This window comes from Camelus ferus, chromosome 21 (genome assembly GCF_009834535.1).
Source record: "Camelus ferus isolate YT-003-E chromosome 21, BCGSAC_Cfer_1.0, whole genome shotgun sequence".
Classification (NCBI taxonomy): Eukaryota; Metazoa; Chordata; class Mammalia; order Artiodactyla; family Camelidae; genus Camelus; species Camelus ferus.
Genome location: NC_045716.1, coordinates 22,689,285 through 22,711,705, shown reverse-complemented (window position 1 = coordinate 22,711,705; position 22,421 = coordinate 22,689,285). Strand labels below are relative to the sequence as shown.

General features: G+C 39.4%; 1 protein-coding gene across 26 annotated transcripts in view; it reads left to right on the top strand.

Moving 5' to 3' along the window:
• The first annotated feature begins 91 nt into the window (after positions 1-91).
• UBAP2L (ubiquitin associated protein 2 like) overlaps positions 92-22,421 on the top strand; it is a 38,033-nt gene continuing 15,703 nt past the window's right edge. For 9 of the 26 annotated variants that reach the window (XM_032464174.1, XM_032464167.1, XM_032464166.1 and 6 more), the window contains exons 1-14: positions 181-301; positions 4,285-4,414; positions 5,661-5,738; positions 6,296-6,406; positions 9,830-10,031; positions 10,403-10,498; positions 10,934-10,979; positions 11,498-11,610; positions 13,412-13,471; positions 15,324-15,376; positions 16,980-17,065; positions 18,940-19,111; positions 21,189-21,387; positions 21,990-22,267. In XM_032464174.1, the coding sequence (XP_032320065.1) occupies positions 4,325-4,414; positions 5,661-5,738; positions 6,296-6,406; positions 9,830-10,031; positions 10,403-10,498; positions 10,934-10,979; positions 11,498-11,610; positions 13,412-13,471; positions 15,324-15,376; positions 16,980-17,065; positions 18,940-19,111; positions 21,189-21,387; positions 21,990-22,267 (1,584 nt within the window). In that variant the 5' untranslated portion in view covers positions 181-301; positions 4,285-4,324. Of the gene's footprint in view, positions 302-4,284; positions 4,415-5,660; positions 5,739-6,295; positions 6,407-9,829; positions 10,032-10,402; positions 10,499-10,933; positions 10,980-11,497; positions 11,611-13,411; positions 13,472-15,323; positions 15,377-16,979; positions 17,066-18,939; positions 19,112-21,188; positions 21,388-21,989; positions 22,268-22,421 lie in introns of all 26 variants that reach the window. The other 17 variants (XM_032464185.1, XM_032464181.1, XM_032464184.1 and 14 more) reach the window with 4 other exon arrangements.

Below are 22,421 nucleotides of genomic sequence, written 5' to 3'. Positions count from 1 at the left end.
GGCGGGGCGGACGCACAGAGCCGGAGTGAGCTGTCTCGTGGCGAGGCGGCACGCGCACGCTTGCGTGCGCGTCCCTTTTCGCGTCACGTGCTGGGGGACGCAGGAAGGCAAGTGGGAGGGGGAAGGCGCGAGAGCGAGCGCTAGAGGAAAAAGGAGGGAGGGGGTGGGGAGGAGGGAACCTTATATCACGTGACAGGGGCGGCGCGGCCCGGGGTGTCAGTGTGGAGGAGACTGAGGTAAAGTTGGGAGCGCAGCGGCGTTGGCGGCGGCAGCGGCGGCAGCGGCAGCGCGGCGGGGCCGGGTATTGTCCGCGGCCCCTTTAAATCCGCGATCCCCCTTTTACCCTCCCCACTTTCTCCCCTACCCCTGCCGTATCCCCCTCCCTCGGTAGGCCCCCCCGCACCGTGTGTTCCCCACTGTACACCCCCCCTTCCTAGTCGTGCGAGCCCTGGCGCCCTCCCCCCAACCCCGAGTCGGCCGCTGGAGGTTTTGTTTATGGTTGGGTTCGCGGCCTAGTGGGCCGCACCAGAGCCGGGGCCTCGATTTGGGAGCGTGGCCGGGGCGGGGCTTGGGGCAGCCGGAGGGGGGGGGCCATGCGGCTAGAGCCTGAGAAGGGGGGGAGAGTGAGAAAGCGCGAAGCGAGCGAGGCCTGGGCCCCGCCTGAGGTAGGGCCCTCTCTTAACCCTGGCCGGTGCCTGCAAGAAGACGAGGGGGCCTCCTCCCTTTCCAACCCTCTGCGGGCCTCCTGTGATCCGGATCCGGCCTGGTTTGGGGGTGGCGGTAGGGAGGGAGGGCGATGGGGTGGAGCTGCCCCAAACTCCCCCATGTGGCCCTCAGTTTGGAGTGCGGGGGATTAATTTGTTCCGGGTGGGAGGTAAGGAGGCGATTGGCCCTGTGAGCTCCCGATGTGGCGCTGAGCCGGGTGAGCCTCCCATCCTCCACGCGTGGGCTTGCGTCCCCTCTCCGTTTGCAGCCTCTTTGTCAGCTCTTCTTATTATCCTTCCTTCTTTCTCATCGCCCTAGCTCTTGAAATAGTATTTTTTGCTGCTGTCTTTAGCTTCCTGTCGTCCATACTGTTGTTTTGGGTACCCTAAACAATTATGTTATTTGGGAAGCTGGACATGGAGGCCCCTATGGGATATATTACGCCCAAGGGACGTCACTAGAGCACTGAGGTGTATTCGTTCACTCTTCTCAAAATGGGACAGGAATTCCAAATTTCTTCAGACCCTTCATGTTGTGGACAGTCCCTAAATTGCTTTGCAAACTGATGTCACAAACAGGAGGCTGCTCCTTTTCCACCGTTCTTGAAATGTAGCCATCTCTGGTGTAGGATGTTGTGGAAAGAAAAACACCACAGTAACAGGCCTTTTTTTGTTGTTATTGTTATCCTTTTTGCCTTTGTCCCTGATTATTCTTTGGAGAACCTCCCCCCCCTTTTTTTTGTTTCCTCCCTATCCACCTTTCACTGCTCATATCCTGCTTTAGGGATATCTGATGTGACTTGCTGGGAGGTGATGAGGGTCAGTGACAACCAGCTTTTCTAGAGAGCGAAAACGTCTTGGCTGTGTATGGGTGGGTTGATAAAACTGCTTTGAGATCCTACAAGCATTGTCTTTAAAGATTAGACTATCCCAGTGATTATTTCCGTTGTGAATGGGAAGTTGGGAAGTTTTGCTCGCATGTAAGCTAATGATGAAAGGCCTTAAAATGTACTGTTTTGCTTTTGATTTTTAAAGCCCCTTCTTTCTCAATGTGTCCTAATTGGGAAGTACTCTTTTTTTTTTTTAAAAAGGGATGCTGGGGTCATTTCCAGAGCATCTAGGGGGATTAGTTGCTCTGTTAGAAGTAACAAGCCTTACCCACCCTAGTCCAGCTTCAGAGTTTCTGAATTGTTTCTCAAATTAGATTGTAAGCTCCCTGAGGGCAGCGACTAAGTCATATTGCTTTTGTATTTTTAAAGTACTGGACACATAGTAGATACTCAATAAATACTTGTTACTTATTTTTTTCGGTAAAATTTCTCTGGCTATTTTTTTAAGTAGCTGGTTTTCAAAAAATGGTCAAGGGCACTCCTGTGTTGAAACCTGTATTTGTTCCTGCACTATTCCCTTGGTCTCCAATACTTCTCACCTATTTCCTTTAAATATTTTTATTTTCTAAGAAAGAGTACTTAACAAGATTCCTCGTCTCCACTGTGATAACTCTGGGTATGTGTCTCTGCTAATTCTGTGCCCTCCAGTGATCCTTCCCAGATCACTTACTTTTGACCTGTTGCTCAGTGCTGTTACTAGCTAGGTGGTAAAATTTTCTTAGTCACACATTTCAAAGCATTTGTAAGCGAGAAATGGAAGTTAATAGCAAGAGTATACAGGAGGATTTTTTCCCCTCTAATTATGTGGCTTTTAAGATGACTTTTTAATATGTTTACGTTGGTACCGTACACACAGTTGTCCATATAGCTATTCATGCAATTCATATCTGCAGTGTAACTCATGCTCATGAATTGAAATCACATGTGGAGTAGAAAGCAATCAATACTTGTACCTTACTGGAGTGGCTACTTTCATGTTAGAATCTTTACCTTAGAGCCTCTTTTTAATAAAGCTTAGTAGTTTTCCTTTTTTTTTCCCCCTCTGATTTGAATCCAGGGGTACTTAGTTGAACAACACTTTTTTTTTTTTTTAATTAACTTGAAACTTGACAGTAATGCTGGCCTGGGAAAACGGACTACTGTGTATCAAATAATCCTATACTACCTAAACATATTTATAGGCCTTTTTGTGCACATGTGTGTAGGGGGAAGAGATAATAGTTAAAAATTAGCTCTGATTGAAGTTTTCTTAAAAATATTTTTATTAAAAATATCTTGGTGATAGGGAACGTAGGATTCTCAATGACTGCATTAGAAAATAAAAACCTATGTAACATATTGACCCAACTTGGTGAAGAATTTATCTACAGGAAAGTCAGCTTTCTTTGTGACCCCGAGAAACAGGTGAAATTCGCTTTCCTAATAGTTAATCCTTAACATTTTTTTTAGAAGCCCATCCCACCCTTCCCTCAAATCCAGCAATGTCTCCCGGGCAGTTAAGAATTACCCTGTATGAAGTTTCATTAATGAAAAAAAATTAAACATAGAGCAGAAAAGTATAAACTTGTCTTCTTTGGAAGGGAATAAAACAATGCAGAGTAACCTCTTATTTTGAGCACTCCGTCATATGATGAATGTTTTCTTTGTTTATTAAATGCAGCAGCTGAGATTGCATTATAAAAGTATGAATGAAGGCAACTTAAATTCAGTAGAATCCTTGCTTGTTAGAAGTGTTATAACAAAAACTGCTCTGGTTTTGTGAAGGCCTTGTGTGTTTCATGTCTCTTTTAAAGACTCAACAAAGTCATCTTGCTGGCAATGTTTCAAGTTTAAAATTATTTCCCAGAGGCACTTTCTTCCAAATAAAACTTTGGGCTAGATGCTTTTAGGACAAATTTGGGATTCTCTATGTATTAAGGTGAGTGGTGGAGGGTAATTGCAATTCCAGTGTCTGGAAACTGTGGACTTAGGAAACCAACAGAAACAGCCACAAAAGAAGTGTGTTGAAAGTATTATCCAGGGAACTAAGATTCTGGGCAAAGTCACTGGGGCTAACACATGCCTTGTTGAAGGCTGTGGGAGCCCCCACAGCATACTGAGAGGTATAAACTTGAGAGAGAAAGAGGCAAACTTGAGCTTATCCTTTCCCAAATGATGGAGGTCACATACAACTTACGTAAGGCAGGTAAGGCTGTTTACAAAGGTAGACTGAATACAGCATTTTAAATTATTTTTATTTGGAGTATAGACTAATCCCCTTTCCTAGAAGGCTTTTGTTTCCAAGCTTTGCTGATTATCTTTCCTTCTGTCAAAGGGACCTTAGGTATTTTTAGCTATTAGAAGGCTTTTGATTATTAACACTGTTTTGCTTACTATTGATATAGCAAAACTTTACAAAGCCTGCTTATAGGGGACTAGTAACCAAAATGTGCCCATAACCTAAAAACAAAAACCAAAAAAACCCATCATTTAACATACGCTTTATACATTTCATGTCCTACAAAAATGGGTCACTACCTGTAGTTCCCTAAGGAATTTGTCAAACTAGGTATGTTTCAAGAACAGGTGAATGTTGATTTTTCTTTGAAGAAATGAAAGTGTTTGGTGAAGGTACTGATGAAAAAGAGGTTGAAAACATTTTGCCCACATTTAACATCTAAACTTATCTTTCTTTTTTTAAAATCTTTCAGTATTCTACCTTGTAAATACTGTTATTTGTATATACTGTAAATGATGACGTCGGTGGGCACTAACCGAGCCCGGGGAAACTGGGAACAACCTCAAAACCAAAACCAGACACAGCACAAGCAGCGGCCCCAGGTAAAGAACCCAAGGAATGTGGATCGGCGGGGTAACCTTGCTGGTTGATAATGGTTTCCATCCAATACAGCATCATTCTGTGCTTTGGATTATTGGTTTGGGTTCTTTATTCTTGTTTTCTAATCCTTGCCTCTTTCCAGTTGGGGCCTGATAACTGTTAATGACATGCTGTGATACAGCATGCTTATTTTTTGTTGTTTAATATACTGCATTGTGAGGCTTGGAAAGAATGGGTCCTGTGCTTTGTATCTGTAAGATAGCATTTTCTTTCATTTATCCAAAATGTTTTAGCAATACATTTCTTATTTCCTAGATCTTCCGCCTTGATATCTCTCTAGCCAATCTTTGTCTTGCCACCTTTTTTCCTTCCTTTGCTCTTCTTTTCCCTAATTTGTCTTCTGTTTCCCTCTCTGGTCTCATTGCCACCTAATCTGGTTTTTCTTTTCCCATGAGGAGTTAGCATCTTTACCATGTTCCTTCAGAATTAACAAATGAGACACCCTAGAGTATTGCTCAGTTTTAGAGAGTAAATTAGCCTCCTGGGCACTGAGGTTTATGGGTTCTTTTTTTTTTTTTTTTTTTTTTTAAACTTGGATCTAGATGTGGTCTGTTTTTTGTAAGTGTGGTGGTGGTTGGTACCTGATATGAATGAATTAGCTTATACTTGGTTATGGTCAGATAAATTGAATATGTAAGACCAGAACTTTTCTCTTACTCATTTTTCTTTCACTTCTCTTTTCCAAGAGAATTTGTAACAGAATCTTAGTACTTAACCTAAGTTGGGACAATGAAATTTGTGATACCTTATAAATATACACTTGATATTCAGAAGATACACTTAGTGTGCCCTCATACTAAACCTTATGATATTCTCATCCCTGAGGAATAAGGGGTAGAATTGGTCATTACAGAAACAGGAACAGGGTTTACACATGACTTTGCAAACACATTAAAGTGAATTTAGGCACAGATGTTTCAGAGTGGTGTTGTGATCCCAAAATGAAAGCCTCTAACTGAACATTGGTGAAAAAGATTCCCTGCTTTTTTAGAGGTTGTAAAATGAAATAGTGGCAGCTTTACTTTTTGTTGTCATTTTGCTTATTTAAGCATCTTAAATGGTGGTAGTGTTTTATTGCTTTATCATTTGTAATGAGGAGAAGGAAATTGGGGTGGGAGATGGTGAATATTGACTACCTAGGTCCCTCTTACTTCTCTAAACTTTTGTCTCTTGATCATGCTTTCTTAGGCCACTGCAGAACAAATTCGACTTGCACAGATGATTTCGGACCATAACGATGCTGACTTTGAGGAAAAGGTGAAACAAGTGAGTGTATTGCTAATTTGTTGTAAACTATGGGAAAAGATATCAAGATTAAAGCACAATTAAGTAACATTGATGCCTACTACAATACTTTTCACTGTAGGTATTGAGAATTATGACCTGAAATATGATAGGTTAAGTGAGTAAATGAGTGCTTTTATTGTCTGATTTACTGTGCTCCTTTGGACAGACACCATGTTCAAAGATTTTTAATCTCAATTTCAACGTCTTGTTTATTGAGTGATTTTGTTGGTACCATTGTACAGCAATTCTGAGTGGTTGTGACATCTTGGAAATGTGGAAAGTCATCGTATGCTAAAGCCTGTGTGCTTCTGTGTTTGTTTCTTTATTAGGTACTTTATTGTTTGATCGCTTTTGTCCCATCCATAATCACAGGTGTTAATATTTTGCTTTTGGAATTCTGATACCAAAATTCTGCATATTTTATGTTTTAAAATCTGGTTCTTTCAAACTCAGTCATGTCTTCTCCCTCTTTTTTCACCGGGCTTCTTTTTGTGGGGAGTGCAGGTTCATGATGGTTGCTAATCCTTCTCTTGCAGTTGATTGATATCACAGGCAAGAACCAAGATGAATGTGTCATTGCTTTGCATGACTGCAATGGAGATGTCAACAGAGCCATCAACGTACTGCTGGAAGGAAACCCAGATACGGTAGAGTGCTAATACAGTGTTCTAGAAAGTGGGTCCCTGGTTGAGATGCTAGTAATCTAAAAATAGCAAGTGGGGTAATTCAACTTAAAGCAGAGTATCTTATTCTCCAAATAAAACAAGGAACTGTCTTGGAGATTATTTGCTGCAGTTTGCAAATACTTAAAATGTATGTACAATAAATAGGAGAAAACAGATAAAATCAGTCCCCTCTAATTGACCTGGAATAAATTACTCATTTTAGGCTAGCGACTGTTTGTAAGACTGGGTTGGTCTGAGTTAGAGGTGCTATTTAATAGCTTTAGTTACTAATTGTGAAAGATTTCTGCTCACCTGTTTTATTGCTGTTGAACAAAGCCACAAACTACAGGATTCTGATTTCAGAACACTCCCATCAGTATCAGCTTTACATTTCACAATACCTTTTCATCATGTGAACTTATTTTTGTTGCGGTAACAGAGAAGCAAACTTTACAGCCTATTGATTATCCCTAGAGATGTTAAGGGGATATTGGAGGAACTCGCCCTAGAGTACAGAGTTGCTGTCACCTCTTCCCCTTCTTTCCACTTAATGAGAATCCTATGTTTTGTTAATGCCTTATCATTGCATCAAATTTTAAGTCCCGTAAGAACAGGGATTCTGCCTTACTAACCTTTGGGATGTTACTGCAGTGTTTGGTAGAGAATTTTCTTACTGCTTTTTTAAAGAGTAGTGTATCATTTGAGATCATTTTCATTTACTTGGTCTTACACTGGGGATCTTTGGTTGGGGTAGATAACCAGATTTCATCTTTACTGACGTTACAGTGTCACTTTAGCTGAATGTTGAAGGTTTGTTGGTTTCTTTGAGACAATAGGAAAGTGGAAACTTTTTAATTACTGAATTTAAATTTGTAGATTTTTCTCTTCAGAAGTGTGGTCCTAGATTAGATTTTCCATTATTGGCCTTATTTGAAAATTACTGCTTGGATAATCAAATAGTAGTTTTGGTTCATTTTAGGTTTACTCCAGAGTAGTTGTCTAAAGATTTGGGGATGGAGGGAGGAGGTGGAGGTAGAGGTGGGGCTACTTATGCTTTTAAAAAGTCTGATTTTTTTTTTCCACTCAAATCACATTTTGTTTCACTTTCTAGCATCTTTTGCCTAGTGCTACAAATCAGATTTTCCACAGTATCAACAAGGAAAATAAACTAGTGATGTAGGTTTGTAACACAAATAAACCAGCTGCTAGCAAAACCAGTGGGAATCAAAGTCAGCTGCCAGGGATGTTGGATGTATTTGGGTGGATGAGATATCAGAAAACTGGTAGTGCCTTTGGGAAAATCATGGTAATTCTTTATAATTACAGAACCCATCTGTTGCTAGTAGTTGATGAATACCATACAGGAGGGGAAAGGTGACAGGTTTCAAGACAGACTAGCAAAAACTCTTTTAAGATCTGATTTGAGTCTAGTTTCAATGGTTCGTGATGCAGAGTTAGCTACAAGGTTACTATGATTTCTTAATTCAAGCTACTGTGAGCATAAAATGACCTACCAGCTGTACTGTGGAATCAGCTTGGGTTTGAAGAATAGGCAACAAGGAGCTAGCTGCCAAGTCTTAAGTAGATACTTAATTTTTAAAAAAATGATTAGTTTAATAATTTCTTATAGGCTCTTTAGAATATGTAGGTATGCTTTTACTATAGTTTTCTGTGTTTTATTTTTTAGTTTTTTGGGGGGTGGTGATTAGGTTTATTTATTTTCTTGTTTTTAGAAGAGGGAATGGGAATTGAACCCAGGACCTCTTGCATGCAACACATGCGCTCTACCACTTGAGCTATCCCGTCCCCATACTATAGTTATAAATTTACTTCCTTTGAACTTAAAAAATTTTAAATTGTGGTAAAATGTACTTAACAAAATTTGCCATTTTGACCATTTTACATATATAATTCATTGGCATTAAGTACATTCATAATGTGCAACCATTATCATGATCCATTTCCAGAACTTTTTCATTTCCCAAACAAACTATATCCAGTTAACAATTAACTCCCCATATCCCCCTCCTTCCAATCCTGGTAACCTCTTCTATTTTCTGTTTCCGTGACTTTGCTTATTCTTGGTACCTCATGTAAGTGGAATCATACAGTATTTGTTCTTTTGTGTCTTACTTCATTTAGCATGATGTTTTCAAGGTTTATCTATATTGTGACTTGTGACAGAATTTCACTCCTTTTTAAAGCTGAATAATATTCTGTTACATGTATATAGCACATTTTGTTTATCTACTCATCCATTGGTAGACACTTGGGATTATTTGGAAATAAGTTGTGGATATCATAGTATTTACTTTATCCCTTAAATTTTCAGCATGTTTCCCTTAAAGAAGGATGCTCTTTTATATGACCACAATATTATTATCAATCCTGAGAGAATTAATAGTAATTTCATATTACTATTCCATATTCTTAAGGTTATTAGATATTAGGTAGCTATTGATGAGCAGCAGGGCCATTGTAGTTCGAGTTATATCATAACTAGGAGAGTAAAGATCTGATAGTCTTTGCTGGTACTTGTATTTGTATACGTTTTCTGCAAAAAAGGTATAAATCAAGGTGTATGTGTATTGAAAACTTTAAATTTATGAAATGCATTTGCCTGAGGAATTAGTGTTTTGCAAGACTGTTTAGCTTATTTTCCTTACTGAAAATATTTCCTTCTGTAATCCGGAATGAACCGCTTTGAGGAAGGTTGAATTGGATTATATCAATCTAGGAAGTATAAAGACAACACAGTGGATAAAACCTGGAACAAAGGCTGCCTATACTCAACATGTCCCAGGGCTGGGGCTGTGCTTTCTGACTGCTATGTGGTCTTCTTTTAAATAAAGAAACTGGTGTTATGAAGTGGGTGGTTTGGGGAGTAGGTATAGTTGTTTTCCTCTTAAATTCTGGGTTGCTTAATTAAAGAATGTACCCAGGAGTCAAATTCTGTTCATTCATTTTGAATTCAAAGTTAACTTTTAGAAACATTCAGTTTTGTTTTGTTTTATTTGACATGAATAAAACTAAAAAATTGGGAGTCACTAAATCTGAAGGGAATCCGTTTTTTCAGCTAGGGAAACACTTGAAAGATAAGGACCAGTAAGTAACTATGTCCTTTGACTAAACTGGTCCAAGTGACTGAACTGGATAGAGATCTTGGTGACCTTTTTGGAAGTGATCCTTGCAATCCATTTGCTATGAACACCTCAACTTTTTAGTGATAGGTGTAGAATTTGTTTTGAGGTTCTTCTATATCCTCCATTTACAGAAGTAAACTGATAGACATACCTTAGATATGCATGCTGAGAGGAAAATGGTTAGCAATTGTCCCAGCTTTTATCTCTGGTTTCCTGATAGCAGTCTATATTGATTAGACATGAATTTTCTGCCCATCTTCAGCATTCCTGGGAGATGGTCGGGAAGAAGAAGGGAGTCTCAGGACAGAAGGATGGTGGCCAAACGGAATCCAATGAGGAGGGCAAAGAAAATCGAGACCGGGACAGAGACTACAGTCGGCGACGTGGTGGGCCACCAAGACGAGGGAGAGGTGCCAGCCGTGGACGAGAATGTATGCATGGGGCTTTAACAAAACCAGCTGTGGGTTAGTAATGTCTAGGCTTCAGGGATGTCAGGGCCCTGCTAGGTTAGACCTAGTAACCACTATATCACCCATTTGACTTTTTCTTACTGCCATCTGTTTTGAGACCTTGGCATCTCTTTCTAGCAATGGTCACCAGTTTGGCATGAAATTACCCTGTAGTCATTTATAAAATTGACTTACAGCTCTCTGTTGTGGTCATCACCATTACCCTGGTGACCAGCATGTCCCATCCTTCCAGATCATTCTCTCTTCTTTGTTTTTGTTCCCCTACCACCATATATACATACCATTTATATATTTATATATTTTCTATTGACTTTGCTCTGGCCATCTGTGGTGTTTTGTTCTGTTTTTTTTTTTTTTAATTTCAGTTCGGGGTCAGGAAAATGGATTAGATGGCACCAAGAGTGGAGGGCCTTCTGGAAGAGGCACAGAAAGAGGCAGAAGAGGTCGTGGCCGAGGCAGAGGTGATCATTTTGTTGGGGGTGGGGGAGTGGGGGGGATGGATACTGGGGACAAGGTACTCTTATTAGAGTAGGGGTCTACTCTGTTTAAAAACAGACAAATTCACGTGGAGTCTGGATACCTGAATTACTGAGGTGTCATGCAAATTCTAGAGATTACTGAGTGGACAGTGGGGAGGAGGTAGATGCCATTTTCTGTAGTCTTTATCATTGCTATTAACTATTTGCTTGAGGATCCAACCGTTTGATCAGCAGAGAGCAGCAGCAGAACAGTCTTGTCAATAATGATTGTCCTACTGTATTATATTAACTGATGTGCTACAGAGTGAGAGAAGGAACATCTGATGATACCCACTTTCCAAAGCTGCCTCAGTTGGCAATGTAGTTTTATATCAACTTCTAAAGTATTTCTCTCTTCCTCTTTTTCTCTTTTTTTAGGTGGCTCTGGTAGGCGGGGAGGAAGGTTTTCTGCTCAAGGCATGGGGTAAGTTTCATTGATCTGATGTCAAAGACTGTTTTCCCCTAGGCTTATCATAATGTCTTAGAGTGGCTAACATTCTGGTATCCTGAGGATAATAGGCAACCGTAACCAAAATTCAATCAGAAAGATTTCTAGACTGTTTAATCAGAACGTAGGCATAGGGCTTATTTTTGGGAGACTTAGCATTTACCACCTGAATTATTTTCTTTATCTTAATATCTTCATTTAAATACATATACCTGCTGTTTTCCCAAAATCTCCATGTGAATTTTATTATTATTGATGTCCTAGCCCAAAATGGATAGTAGTTTTATAAATTAAAATTATTTCACCATGAAACTTTAGGTAGGCTAGTAAATGAGGAGAAGTAGATAGCGTATAAGATTATACAGAATGGAGCCATGGTTGATCTGTACTAGAAAAGAGTCTAGATTCTGATTGCCCTCCTTTTTGTTAATTTTTACTGGTGCTGCCTAGAGCTCAGAGACTCTTTTAAGCTTTTTTTCTCTCCCGCCCACCAGAACCTTTAACCCAGCTGATTACGCAGAGCCGGCCAACACTGATGAGACCTACGGCAATAACAGCGGCAGTACATGGAACAACACTGGCCACTTTGAACCAGATGATGGGACAAGTGAGTGACTGCTTTATTTGTCTCTGGGAACCTAAGGAAATAATTTTTTTTGAGGTTATAGTCACATGAAAAAATGGAGGAATGGTTTTTGAGTGCTGAGACAGGGAGAGAAAGGTATGGCAATTGAATTACTGTGTATTTTCTTTATTTACTGTGTGCCAGTGGGCATATTATATGCACTATTTCACGTGATCTTCATCACTGTTTTATGAAATAAAGTGTTATTTATCATCACTGTCCAGATGACAAGACTTAGGCTGCAATGCTGGTTGTCAAATTTGCTAGTATTTGAATTCAAAATTGTTTGACTCTAAAAGCCTGTACTCTTTTCATTATACCGTGTGGCTGCCATTAGCTCCGGTTGTGTTTTCTAGTGTTTCTGTTAGGCTTGCTAGCTTTTCCTTTTGAAAGATACTTAGAATTAATTAATCAAGCCACTATAGAGATTAACAGGGCCCAGAACAAAAGCCCACTGTCAGTTTATTTGTTTTTCGGTACCAAGATAGCAATGTTATTTTCCCTTCAATTTTGGGAAATCTCAATATCTGGGCAAGAAGGAAATTTGGAGACTTCTCAGCTCTCTTTGTTGGATAGTCTTCTAAGTGTGGTAGAGTATTACGGAGTTTGCTAGCTGACTTTGGTGCATATCTGGGTAGGGTGTGTATATTTAAGAATGTGTTAGGCCTCTGGCATACACCAAGATGTGTTTGTGAGTTAAAGGTATTTTTACTACTGTAAGTAAGAGCAGCTTCTGGGTTCCAGAGTACTTTCTTCTGATGAGATCAGCTACCTTCTGGCTGAGCCAACATGTGGAAAACCTGAGACTTTTTCCTCTTATAAAGGGAGGAGAGGGGAATGGGTCAGTAATAACACTGTGAAAGAGACTTTTTGACTCCTAACCTGTTTAAATTTGCCTTGTTCCCTTTCGAAGGTCAGTGATCCTAGTCTTGCGTCTTTAGGAGGGTCTTTGGCACAAACGGCTTCTCATCTGCTGCCCACAAGAGCTATACCTCAGGTCCTAAATGTTACTTGCTTTTTGTTCATCAAGCTATCTTTTAAACTCATTTTGAACACAAATTTCTCATTGATGGAGGCCAAAGTTGAGTTATTGGCAAGATACCTTTTTTAATTCCCTCTTACTATTTGGCTATGAAGTATCCTTTTCTAACTTAGTGTACTTTGGAGGCATGAGAACTGCTCTTCATTCATCTCTTGATGGCTTTATAGAGCAGAGGTAACAGTCCATACAGCAAAAGTCAGTTTTTGAGCTCTAGTTAGTTCTTGGATGTTTGGCTTTTTATCATCGGCAGGAAAGATAATGGAAGTTGAGGGATTTGTTTTCAGTCACGGATAGAAAATCAGGCACGGAGTCCCAGTCCTAGATTGCAAGCCTTAGTTGTTTCCAATAAGGATCTGGTTGGAAAAAGAGGGAAGGGAGAGGTTTGTATTTATATATGGTAGAGAATACCATATTTGGGGGCTAGAATCAGAAATCTTTGACTTGTCGCTGAAAGAAAAATTATTTGATGCTGCTGTTATTTCGTTAGTGTGAAAGTGTTGGGTGTAGTTTCATACATTCCCATCATTGTTAGTTTCATGATACGAACTTACCTTCATGCATGATCTCTTTTTGTGTTTTCATGATAGCAAACTTCAAATTCCCTTTTTAATTTAAAAAGAAACTCCAATCTACCCTTAAAATATCCACAGGTACAGTGGGAATTGTGTATTGGGGGCAGACATTTCTCATTCACAAGCAAAATTTCACCGGTTGTTTTTTTTCTTTTCTTTTTTGTTTCAGGACTTGATTTCATTGGGGTTGAGGGGTCAAATTATCCCCGAAAATTTGAGACTGCTCCTGGTATGATACATCCAGGCGCCTAACTGCCCCGGATATTTTAATAGATTTTTATGAACTGAAATATCTGTGGATATGTCATTTTTCTGTTTTCCTGCTTTTTATCTTTCTGCCCTTTTCTCTTATATTTTATGCCTTTTTTTCTCCTTAAAAAAATTATAGTTTATTTAATGAATACTTAACATTTACATCGTCTGTTCCCTGTAATCTGTTCACACTATTTGAACTCTTTCTGCTCCTAAATGCTTATCAGTGTAGTCCTCCTCAGCCATGACTATATGTCCTATATAGGAAGGTACTGGGTAGCTTTCTACAGCCTTCCTTTCCATTCCAGATGCAATTGCTAGAGTGCAGGGGGGAAAGAATTCTTGCATTGAGAAATAACCTGTCAATAGTAAAAAACTTAGCTGGTCACTTCTAGCTCTAAGATTGTATTTATGTGTTAACCCAGATTTTGAATTTCTGTTAGACAGGGTGGGATGGATGTCAATGGGGAGGAAGAATGGTATATCACCAAAGACAGAAGAATGTGGTTTGTAATTTGTCTAAACTGAGATTGGACTTCAGTTTGATTTGGAGAATGTTGTCATTATTAAGTGGTTTGAAATTTCCCTGGTACAGTTTTAACATTGTCCTGGGAAAGGCACTGCACTAAACATTTTTCTCTAGGAAAGAGAATTTTTCATTATTAAATGTTTAGAAGAATTTCAGATAGATTTTGTAAATTTTTGAACGTGTCTCTTCAGTGACACTATTTGAATGCCAGACTTTCATTCTTGTAATGTTTTCTCCATTTGAAGAGAATACTTTAAGAATTATTAAATATATACTGTTACTCTAGAGAAGAAAATAAGGAGTTTTCTTGTCCTTTCTACAGATAGGTTCTTATTTCTTAGTGTTTTCCTTTGGTTGAAGGGAAGACTTCTGGGTCTATTAAAAACTCACCCATATTTGTTAAGAAAAGGCAGGTTCCCTTTCTGAGGATACTTATATATATGAAGCAAAACCGGGGGATTATGGAAGGTGGTTTGATTGCTTACAGACTTCTATAGAAACTGTATCCCAACAACATTATTACCGACATGAGGAGAATGTATTATCTGTACCATGACCTTGGCAGGTCGGGTTTCATGTTCTGTGGTTAGGACTAGTACGATAGCTAATACATATACTTGATTTTTCAGTCTCATCCAGTGTCTTCTGAAAGAACAGATCCTTCAGGGTTTCTTGTAGTTAAACCAGTGCAATCTATACACTTGACTTCTGCTGAGTGTGCATTTTAAATTCAATCCCCACAGCAGTTGGGTGTCAGTACTCTCAGTTTGGATTTCAGGGCTTTCCTTCTTCACTGCCCTTTCACTATCATGTGGCAACCATGTTTGTTCTTCTATCACTGCTGCCATCTCTTTGGACTGCCTGCAGCATTGTCTTATACCAAATAGGTGTAGTTTGCATGTTTTGGTTTAAATTGTCTGCTCCCATTTCATTGACCTAACCAGTAAGTCAGAAGGCTGAAGGGAGATTGCTTGGCGCATTGGGCCCATTGGAGTCTTGCTCTTTCTTGCACTTTGTTTTTCTCTTTTCCTCTCTTTCTGTTGCTCTCTCGCTCCCCTGTCCTGTTACAGCTATGAAACAACTGAAAGTAGCTGTGAAATAATAATCTTATTAAAACCCTGGTGTTCTGAGGCATCCCTTTCTAAAAAATGTCTTCCTCCCGCTGAAGCCCAAGAATCCCTTCTTATTACTAAATTCTGGTTACACTTTTGGCTGCCAAAAAGTTGAACACATTAGTGATTTCTGCACATGCTTTGTACTGGCACTTAAAGCTCCTTCATTGTTTTCCCTTTATTCCCAGGTGCATGGAGGACTGCAACAGAGGAGTGGGGAACTGAAGATTGGAATGAAGATGTAGGTATTCCTAGGTCATTCCTCATTAGTACCTTCTATCCCTAAGTGGTGTTTAGGGATAGAAAATGGGTATGTTTCTACCCTCAAAATTCACCCTTAAGATTCTGACCCAAAACTTTTACATCCAAAATAGTGTTCTGAGCCAGAACATTTCACATATGTTATATGAAGGAGACTGGGCATGAACAGGACTCTGTGGAACCAGACTATGGAAAGGGCAAGTGCACTTGTGTAAGTCCAATATCTGATTGTCGGATTTATCCCAGGAAGAGATGGTGGTTGGGTAGAGCACTAGAAATGGAGTTAGGCAGGCAGTGCATTGAGTAACAACTGCTGGTGACACATGACTCTCCTTGGAGCAAATCAGTTATTTGGTTCACATTCAAGCATTGGTGTATGGCCCTGTAATTGGCTTAGAGGTGGGTACAGAGTGAGAGTTAAGTATCAAGTCCTTAAATTTGCAACCTGGTTGGCTCTGGAACCTTTTTTTTTTTTTTTTTTTTTTAATTAAAGCCCAACTTGGTGATTATAGTTGAGGTGAATATGTAGGTTTGGCTATCTTCCAGCTTGACTCAACTTGGAAGCCTCATAGATGGGTGGCACAGAAACAAGCTCTCTGAATTCACCGGAGTAGTACCTGAGTAAAAGAACTCTGCTGGTCCCTGGTCACTGCCAGCTGTTGCTGTGAATTCCATGATCATGGATAAACTTTCCTATACTTGTATTTATTCAGGCAGGAATATCAATTAAATCAACTTTCAGGTAATAGGAAATGATGTGTCAAACTGTTTTGGTTGCCAGGCCTGAGGTTTAAAATTTCAGATGCATCAGCATCAGAGGGGGATTCTTTTCTGTTACAGTTAAGCTAGATTGCCTTGTGAATACTTTCTAAGATTTGGCTTGTCTGCTTAAGCTCCTTTCAGAGAATGGCATATTGGGGGGGTGGATTCTCTGTTTTTTCACAGGGAGATTTTAATCAAAAAAGTAAAACAAAAACAAGAGAAACAAACCAACTTTTGAATAGTAGGAAGAGTTAGTCCCTGCAATTGCTTACCTAATTTTAATGTTTTAATGGTGGAGAGACTAGGTATGATAAAATTAGTATTAAGTCAAAAATTGCATATTGTTAAAATTACCCCTGAGACGATCTAACGATCTTAACTCACCAGCACTTGGGCCTGTACCGATCAAAAGCCAAGAATTAATTTATTTCTGTCTTCATGTTGGCTGTGATCTTCCTTTTCTTGAGAGGAATAGTGGAAAATATAGTTTGGTTAGAAATAGGAGTTGGGAACCTACAGTGGAAATATATAAAGGGGCTTTCTCTTTCTCTGTCTCGTGTATTCATCTTCCTCTAAGTTCAGCGTGCATATTATGTGATTCACTAGATGTTACTGGGTTTCTTGATTTTACCTTCTCTTTTGATGAAACCATTGTGCGTATATAGAAGGGTCTTGGAAGGTCAATCCACTTAGGATTCCACAGGGTAAATAGTTCTCTCCTCTAAGGGTTTTCCCCTTTTTCTTGATGCTGAATTCTTACCTATGCCGGGTTTCTGACTGTAACCTGCCTAACACCAGGAGTGACTTATTCTGTTTTCCAGCTTTCTGAGACCAAGATCTTCACTGCCTCTAATGTGTCTTCAGTGCCTCTCCCTGCGGAGAATGTGACAATCACTGCTGGTCAGAGGCAAGTGTGTGGTATAATTCAGTATTCTTTCCCAAAGGGGTCTAGACCTACTAGGCTAGTGGTGAGGAAGAGTGGCAGTGGGCCCTTACAAACTCCCATGGTGTTGGTAATAATGAGCAAATCACATTAGGTTCCTATTTAGTTGATTCATAGATTTAGAAGAGTTGATACTAGTTAATCTAATAAATGGAAATCCATATATAATTTTAAAGCTAATTCTCCAAATAGCCCTTTAATTACATAGGTCATTCTTGTCAGCGTCACAGGCATTGATTAAAACTTAGAACAATATAAACTTACAGTAAATCAGGTAAAGAAAAGCTAAAGGTGGAAAGTTTTTATTTCTGAATTTGCAGAATTCTTCAGTAGCTTCTTCTCTAGCTTTATAATTATGATCTGCTCAGCCCATTAAGTATGGTGATTAATTTTTTTCCCTAGGATCTGGCTAATGAACTTTTTAGAACTTGAACATATTTCATTGGGATCAGTAGAGGAGGATATACTTGTCAGGGAATATTTTTATCCTCTAAAAATGTCTTGGATTATTTCTAGATCTGGGTATGATAGCTGTTGACTCAGAATGTCTTAAAGAGAAGTATGAGATGAATAAAATGTTAAGGATGTTATTATCAGAGGTAATGTGTGTGTTTTTTTTTTTTATGATACCAAATAGCTGTGATTTTTTTTTCCGCACCAGTTCTGCAGTTTGACATCAGCTAGGTGTTCAGCAGTTTAATTCAATTCTGACAGATTCTCCAGAATCTCCAGAGTTAGCACAGACCCAAGTTGACAGCTCAGTACCACAAGACTGCCTTTGCTTCAGAGGTCAGCTGCAAATGGGTGCCCAGGCTACCCACACATTTATGTCCAGTTGACAGCAAATTTGATGGTTCTGACAGTCCCCTCCTCAGGTTCAGTGATTTGCTAGAATGACTCAGAGAACTCAGGAAAGAGTTTTAATTGTTACCACTTTATTACAACAGGTACTCAGAAACAGCCAAATGGAAGAGATGCATAGGGGCAGGGTATGGAGGGGTGGGTACACAGAGCTTCTAAGCTCTCTGCTTTGTGCTGCCCTCCCAGCACATGGGTAGCTCACTGAACCTCATTGTTCAAGAGTTTTTAATCAAAGTTTCATTACATAGGCATGATTAATTAAGTCATTGGTGATTGAATTCAATCCCCAGCTCCCCTTCCCTCCCTAGAATTGAGTGGAATGTGGTGGGGCTGAAAGTTCCAAGCCTCTAATTACTTTCTCCATGTTTCTGGTGACCAGCCTGCTTCCTGAAACTCTGTGGGGACCCATCCTGAATAACTTTACAAGCATAAACCCTGGTTGAAAGGGGACCAACTACCAATAATGAAAGACCCTCGTATTACTCAGGAAATTTGCAAAACCTCTAATATATATCTTCATTGTACCACAAGTAACTTGAAATTTTATAAAAATTGGGGGAAAAAATTTCCCAAACCCTTCTTGTTTCAAAGCCACTTGAAGATGCCAGCATTCTAACATGCAGTTTTATGTATCTTAGATACTAGTAATAACAGGTATTCAGTATTAAAATCATGGGTACAAATTTGTAAATTTTCACCCAGTTAGCGAGCTGCTGAATTAAAACTAACATTAGATATTTCATTAAGTTAATTTCACTAAAATTATTTAAATAACATTATCATGGATGGCAACCTCATTGGAACACAGCTAGATACTATCATAGCTCTTATACATCAGTTATTTTGATGAATTAAGCATTTCAGGGCTTTGTGTCTCTGAGGAGTGACTTGATTTTGAACTAACCATATCCTGAGTTGGGTGTTGGGGAATGCTAGAATTTCTGTTGTTATTCATCAAGATCCCATCTCTCCACTAGAATTGACCTTGCTGTTCTGTTGGGGAAATCACCGTCTTCAATGGAGAGTGATTCTTCTAATCTGGATCCATCTCAGGCTCCTTCTCTTGCCCAGCCTCTGGTGTTCAGTAACTCGAAGCAGAGTGCCATATCACAGCCTGCTTCAGGGAACACGTTTTCTCATCACAGTATGGTAAGTAAGAAACATGATGTATCCTAACCAAACTTTTCTGCAACCCCAGCACATGTATACAGTAATTCCTTTCTGTGATACCCAGAGGTTTGGGGCAGGCTAAGATACCCTCTTTCGTCTTCCTAAGGAGACTTGAGTGTAGAGGTGTTGAGTTGGGTAGTAGGGGAAAGCTCTAGGAGAGGATTAGCTTTGGACAGACTGAATCTTCTTAAAACAATGAGTTAACATTTATAGAACACTCATCGTGTTGAACGTTGTTTGCTATTATGTTTGAAGAGACAGAATCAATGACAGCCAATTTTAACGCTTTTGCAAAACTGATTAAACTTTGATGGAAGATTGTAGCAGTTCCCTATTTCTTTTTTTTTCTTAATTGAAGTGTCAGCTTACAGTGTTGTGTCAATTTCTGGCGTATAGCATAATGTTTCAGTCATACGTATACATAAATATATTTGTTTTTATATTCTTTTTCATTATATGTTACTACAAAATACTGAATATAGTTCCCTGTGCTATACAATAGAAAGGTGGGGGAGAAGGGAAAGGGAGAAGAGGGACGTTGGGATTCAAAAGAAAAAGAAGAAACAAAATGGGACAAAGGTTGTAGGAAGGTGTAATGAAGATCATGAAATAACTACCAACCCACCCCTAAGATATATAACTGGAAAATGTGGTTAAGTGTTCTTTGTCAGTTTTAATTGTCTTTAATGTCTGAGATTTAAGATTTAAAATCAAATCCAAATTCTAATATCAAAAATAAGTTTTCGCTATACTTCCATTTCATCCTGACATTCTATTTAATATGTGTCATGTGATATGTTAGACTAAACATAAGTACTGTTCTGTTCTTTTTTATTATAAGTATGCTATTTAATGTAGTTCTCGTCCATTGAGAGTAAGTGTTAGAGGGTTGATTTCCCTTAAAATTTAGTAAATGTAAGTAATACAGGGGGTTCCCCTATGATGATATATGAATGTTAGATAATTTTCTATACCTTTAGTGTTTCACACTTGCAGAATATTTTGTAATTGTTGCTGTATTAGATCATCTCTATGCCACAATCCCATATTTTCAACTAGACTTCCAGTGTTTTTGTTTTTGTTTGTATTATCTTGGGGTATAGACTGAAATGGAAAAAAATGTCTTACTTTGAGTTGGACAGACTAGTTTTGTGTGGTTTTGTATAAGCAGTGCTCAGTGATGAAGATCATAATATGGTTAAATAAGAACCCAAGGAAGATTAGATTCAATCTCCTTGGAGGTTTTTTGGAATAGTCAAGGCCACATGATTAATTTTCTGGACTAGGCTAGTAGTTTTACTTGGTAGTAGGGAGTAGAGATTATCCCAAAAGCATTAAGAGTAAATTTTGCTTTGTTTTCATGATTATCCTGTAATATTTGGATATACACAGAGAAAACAATGAAATCATATTGACTCATTATTTGATTGTCTAGTATAGAAGTTAAGATGGCCCCTTAACTTTTCATCTCTATGCTAGTTATTGGAAGCATTGAGATGAGGCTCCAGTTAGTTTTTGTTCCTTTTGAGCTGTTTAGTTGAAGGGGCAAAGACCTTAATGGCTGAAGTGCAATTTTATATCATCTTCATGTTAACTTAATCAGATAGTGGTTGATTTAAAAACTTTAAAGGGGGAAAACCGCTCCAGTCCTTAAGTCCCTGAGAAGGAAGGAAGGGAGAGTGATAGTAGTGGTATAAATTTTAATGGCGCTCATTCTTTTTGAGTGCTTGCTATGTACCATGTACATATTACATGCTTTTTTGCATATGTTATTTGTTTACTCTTCCTACAACTTTATGAGGTACTACCTTTACTCCTATTTTCAGATGAGGAAAATGACATACGAATTATAAGTAATTTTTCCCATGATTATATAACCAGGATTTGAATCTAGACTGTCTGAGTCCAGAGCTTGTGTTCTAATCGACTATTCCATTTGGTGACATTCTTTACTTGTCTTATCAATACTGGCTCTTAACGTGGATAAGTGTCTTTTTTTACTAGCTGAACAAGGTTGCTGGCTGTAGGTTTCTCTAATCTCTGTGTTGATCTATAGGTGAGCATGTTAGGGAAAGGATTTGGTGATGTTGGTGAAGCTAAAGGCAGCAGCACCACAGGTTCTCAGTTCTTGGAGCAATTCAAGACTGCTCAGGCCCTGGCTCAGTTGGCAGCTCAGCATTCTCAGTCTGGAACCACCACCACCTCCTCTTGGGACATGGGCTCCACCACACAGTCCTCATCGCTGGTGCAGTATGGTGAGAAAGATGGAAACTAACTTGAATTCTTTAAGTGTTGGGGCATTACTGCCAGAAGACTGGCAGGAGTAGGGGAGGAGAAGGTCCTGAAGTGAGGAGAAGGGCAGCCAGCTGGCTAGTTTCCCACGTTGATTTCCCCTTGTCAGATAGGCTGAGTTCAGAAGCCTGGGGAGTAATGCAGAGTTGAGGCTGTGTATCTCTTTCGTCCGATGTAGCCATATCCATAGTTATAGCCTTCTGTTGACCTGGGGGTGTTTTGGATTTTTCCCTAGATTTATCTTTAGTGTTTGAAAATAACATACTGCCTTTGGAAAGGTTCACGGACTTTGCCATTTTAGGACCTTATACTCTAAATGGACAATTTCTAGATTTCTTTCTTACATACGCAGGGTAATAGTGTTGATTTGATTAGGTTCTGCTTAAGAACAAACATGATCCAAAGGTTGATACCTACAGAAATGAGACTAAGTCTTAAAAGAGGACCTGTTTATATGAGGCTCCAATCCCTGGGAACCTAGTTTATGGCTCTAGAGCAGGACAGTAGCTTTTTCTTGAGGTTCACAAGCGCCTCTGGCCTCATACATACTGATTTTCTTGTGCAGATTTGAAGAACCCAAATGATTCAACAGTGCACAGCCCCTTTACAAAGCGCCAGGCTTTCACCCCATCTTCAACTATGATGGAGGTGTTCCTTCAGGAGAAGCCACCCGCAGTGGCTACCTCCACAGCTGCACCTCCACCCCCCTCTTCTCCTCTGCCAAGCAAATCCACCTCTGCTCCACAAATGTCCCCTGGGTCTTCAGACAACCAATCCTCCAGCCCTCAGCCGGCTCAGCAAAAACTGAAACAGCAGAAGAAAAAAGCCTCCTTGACTTCTAAGGTATTTGAACTTTTAGATAGATATTATTTAGAGCAAAGGGGTGTGGGATTTGAGAATTGAGATAGTAAGGGCATGATTTGGAAGTCTGAAGCAAAAGTTTTTTATTAGTCTTAGAGTAAGGTTATAATAAACCATTACTTTATCTTCTCTACAG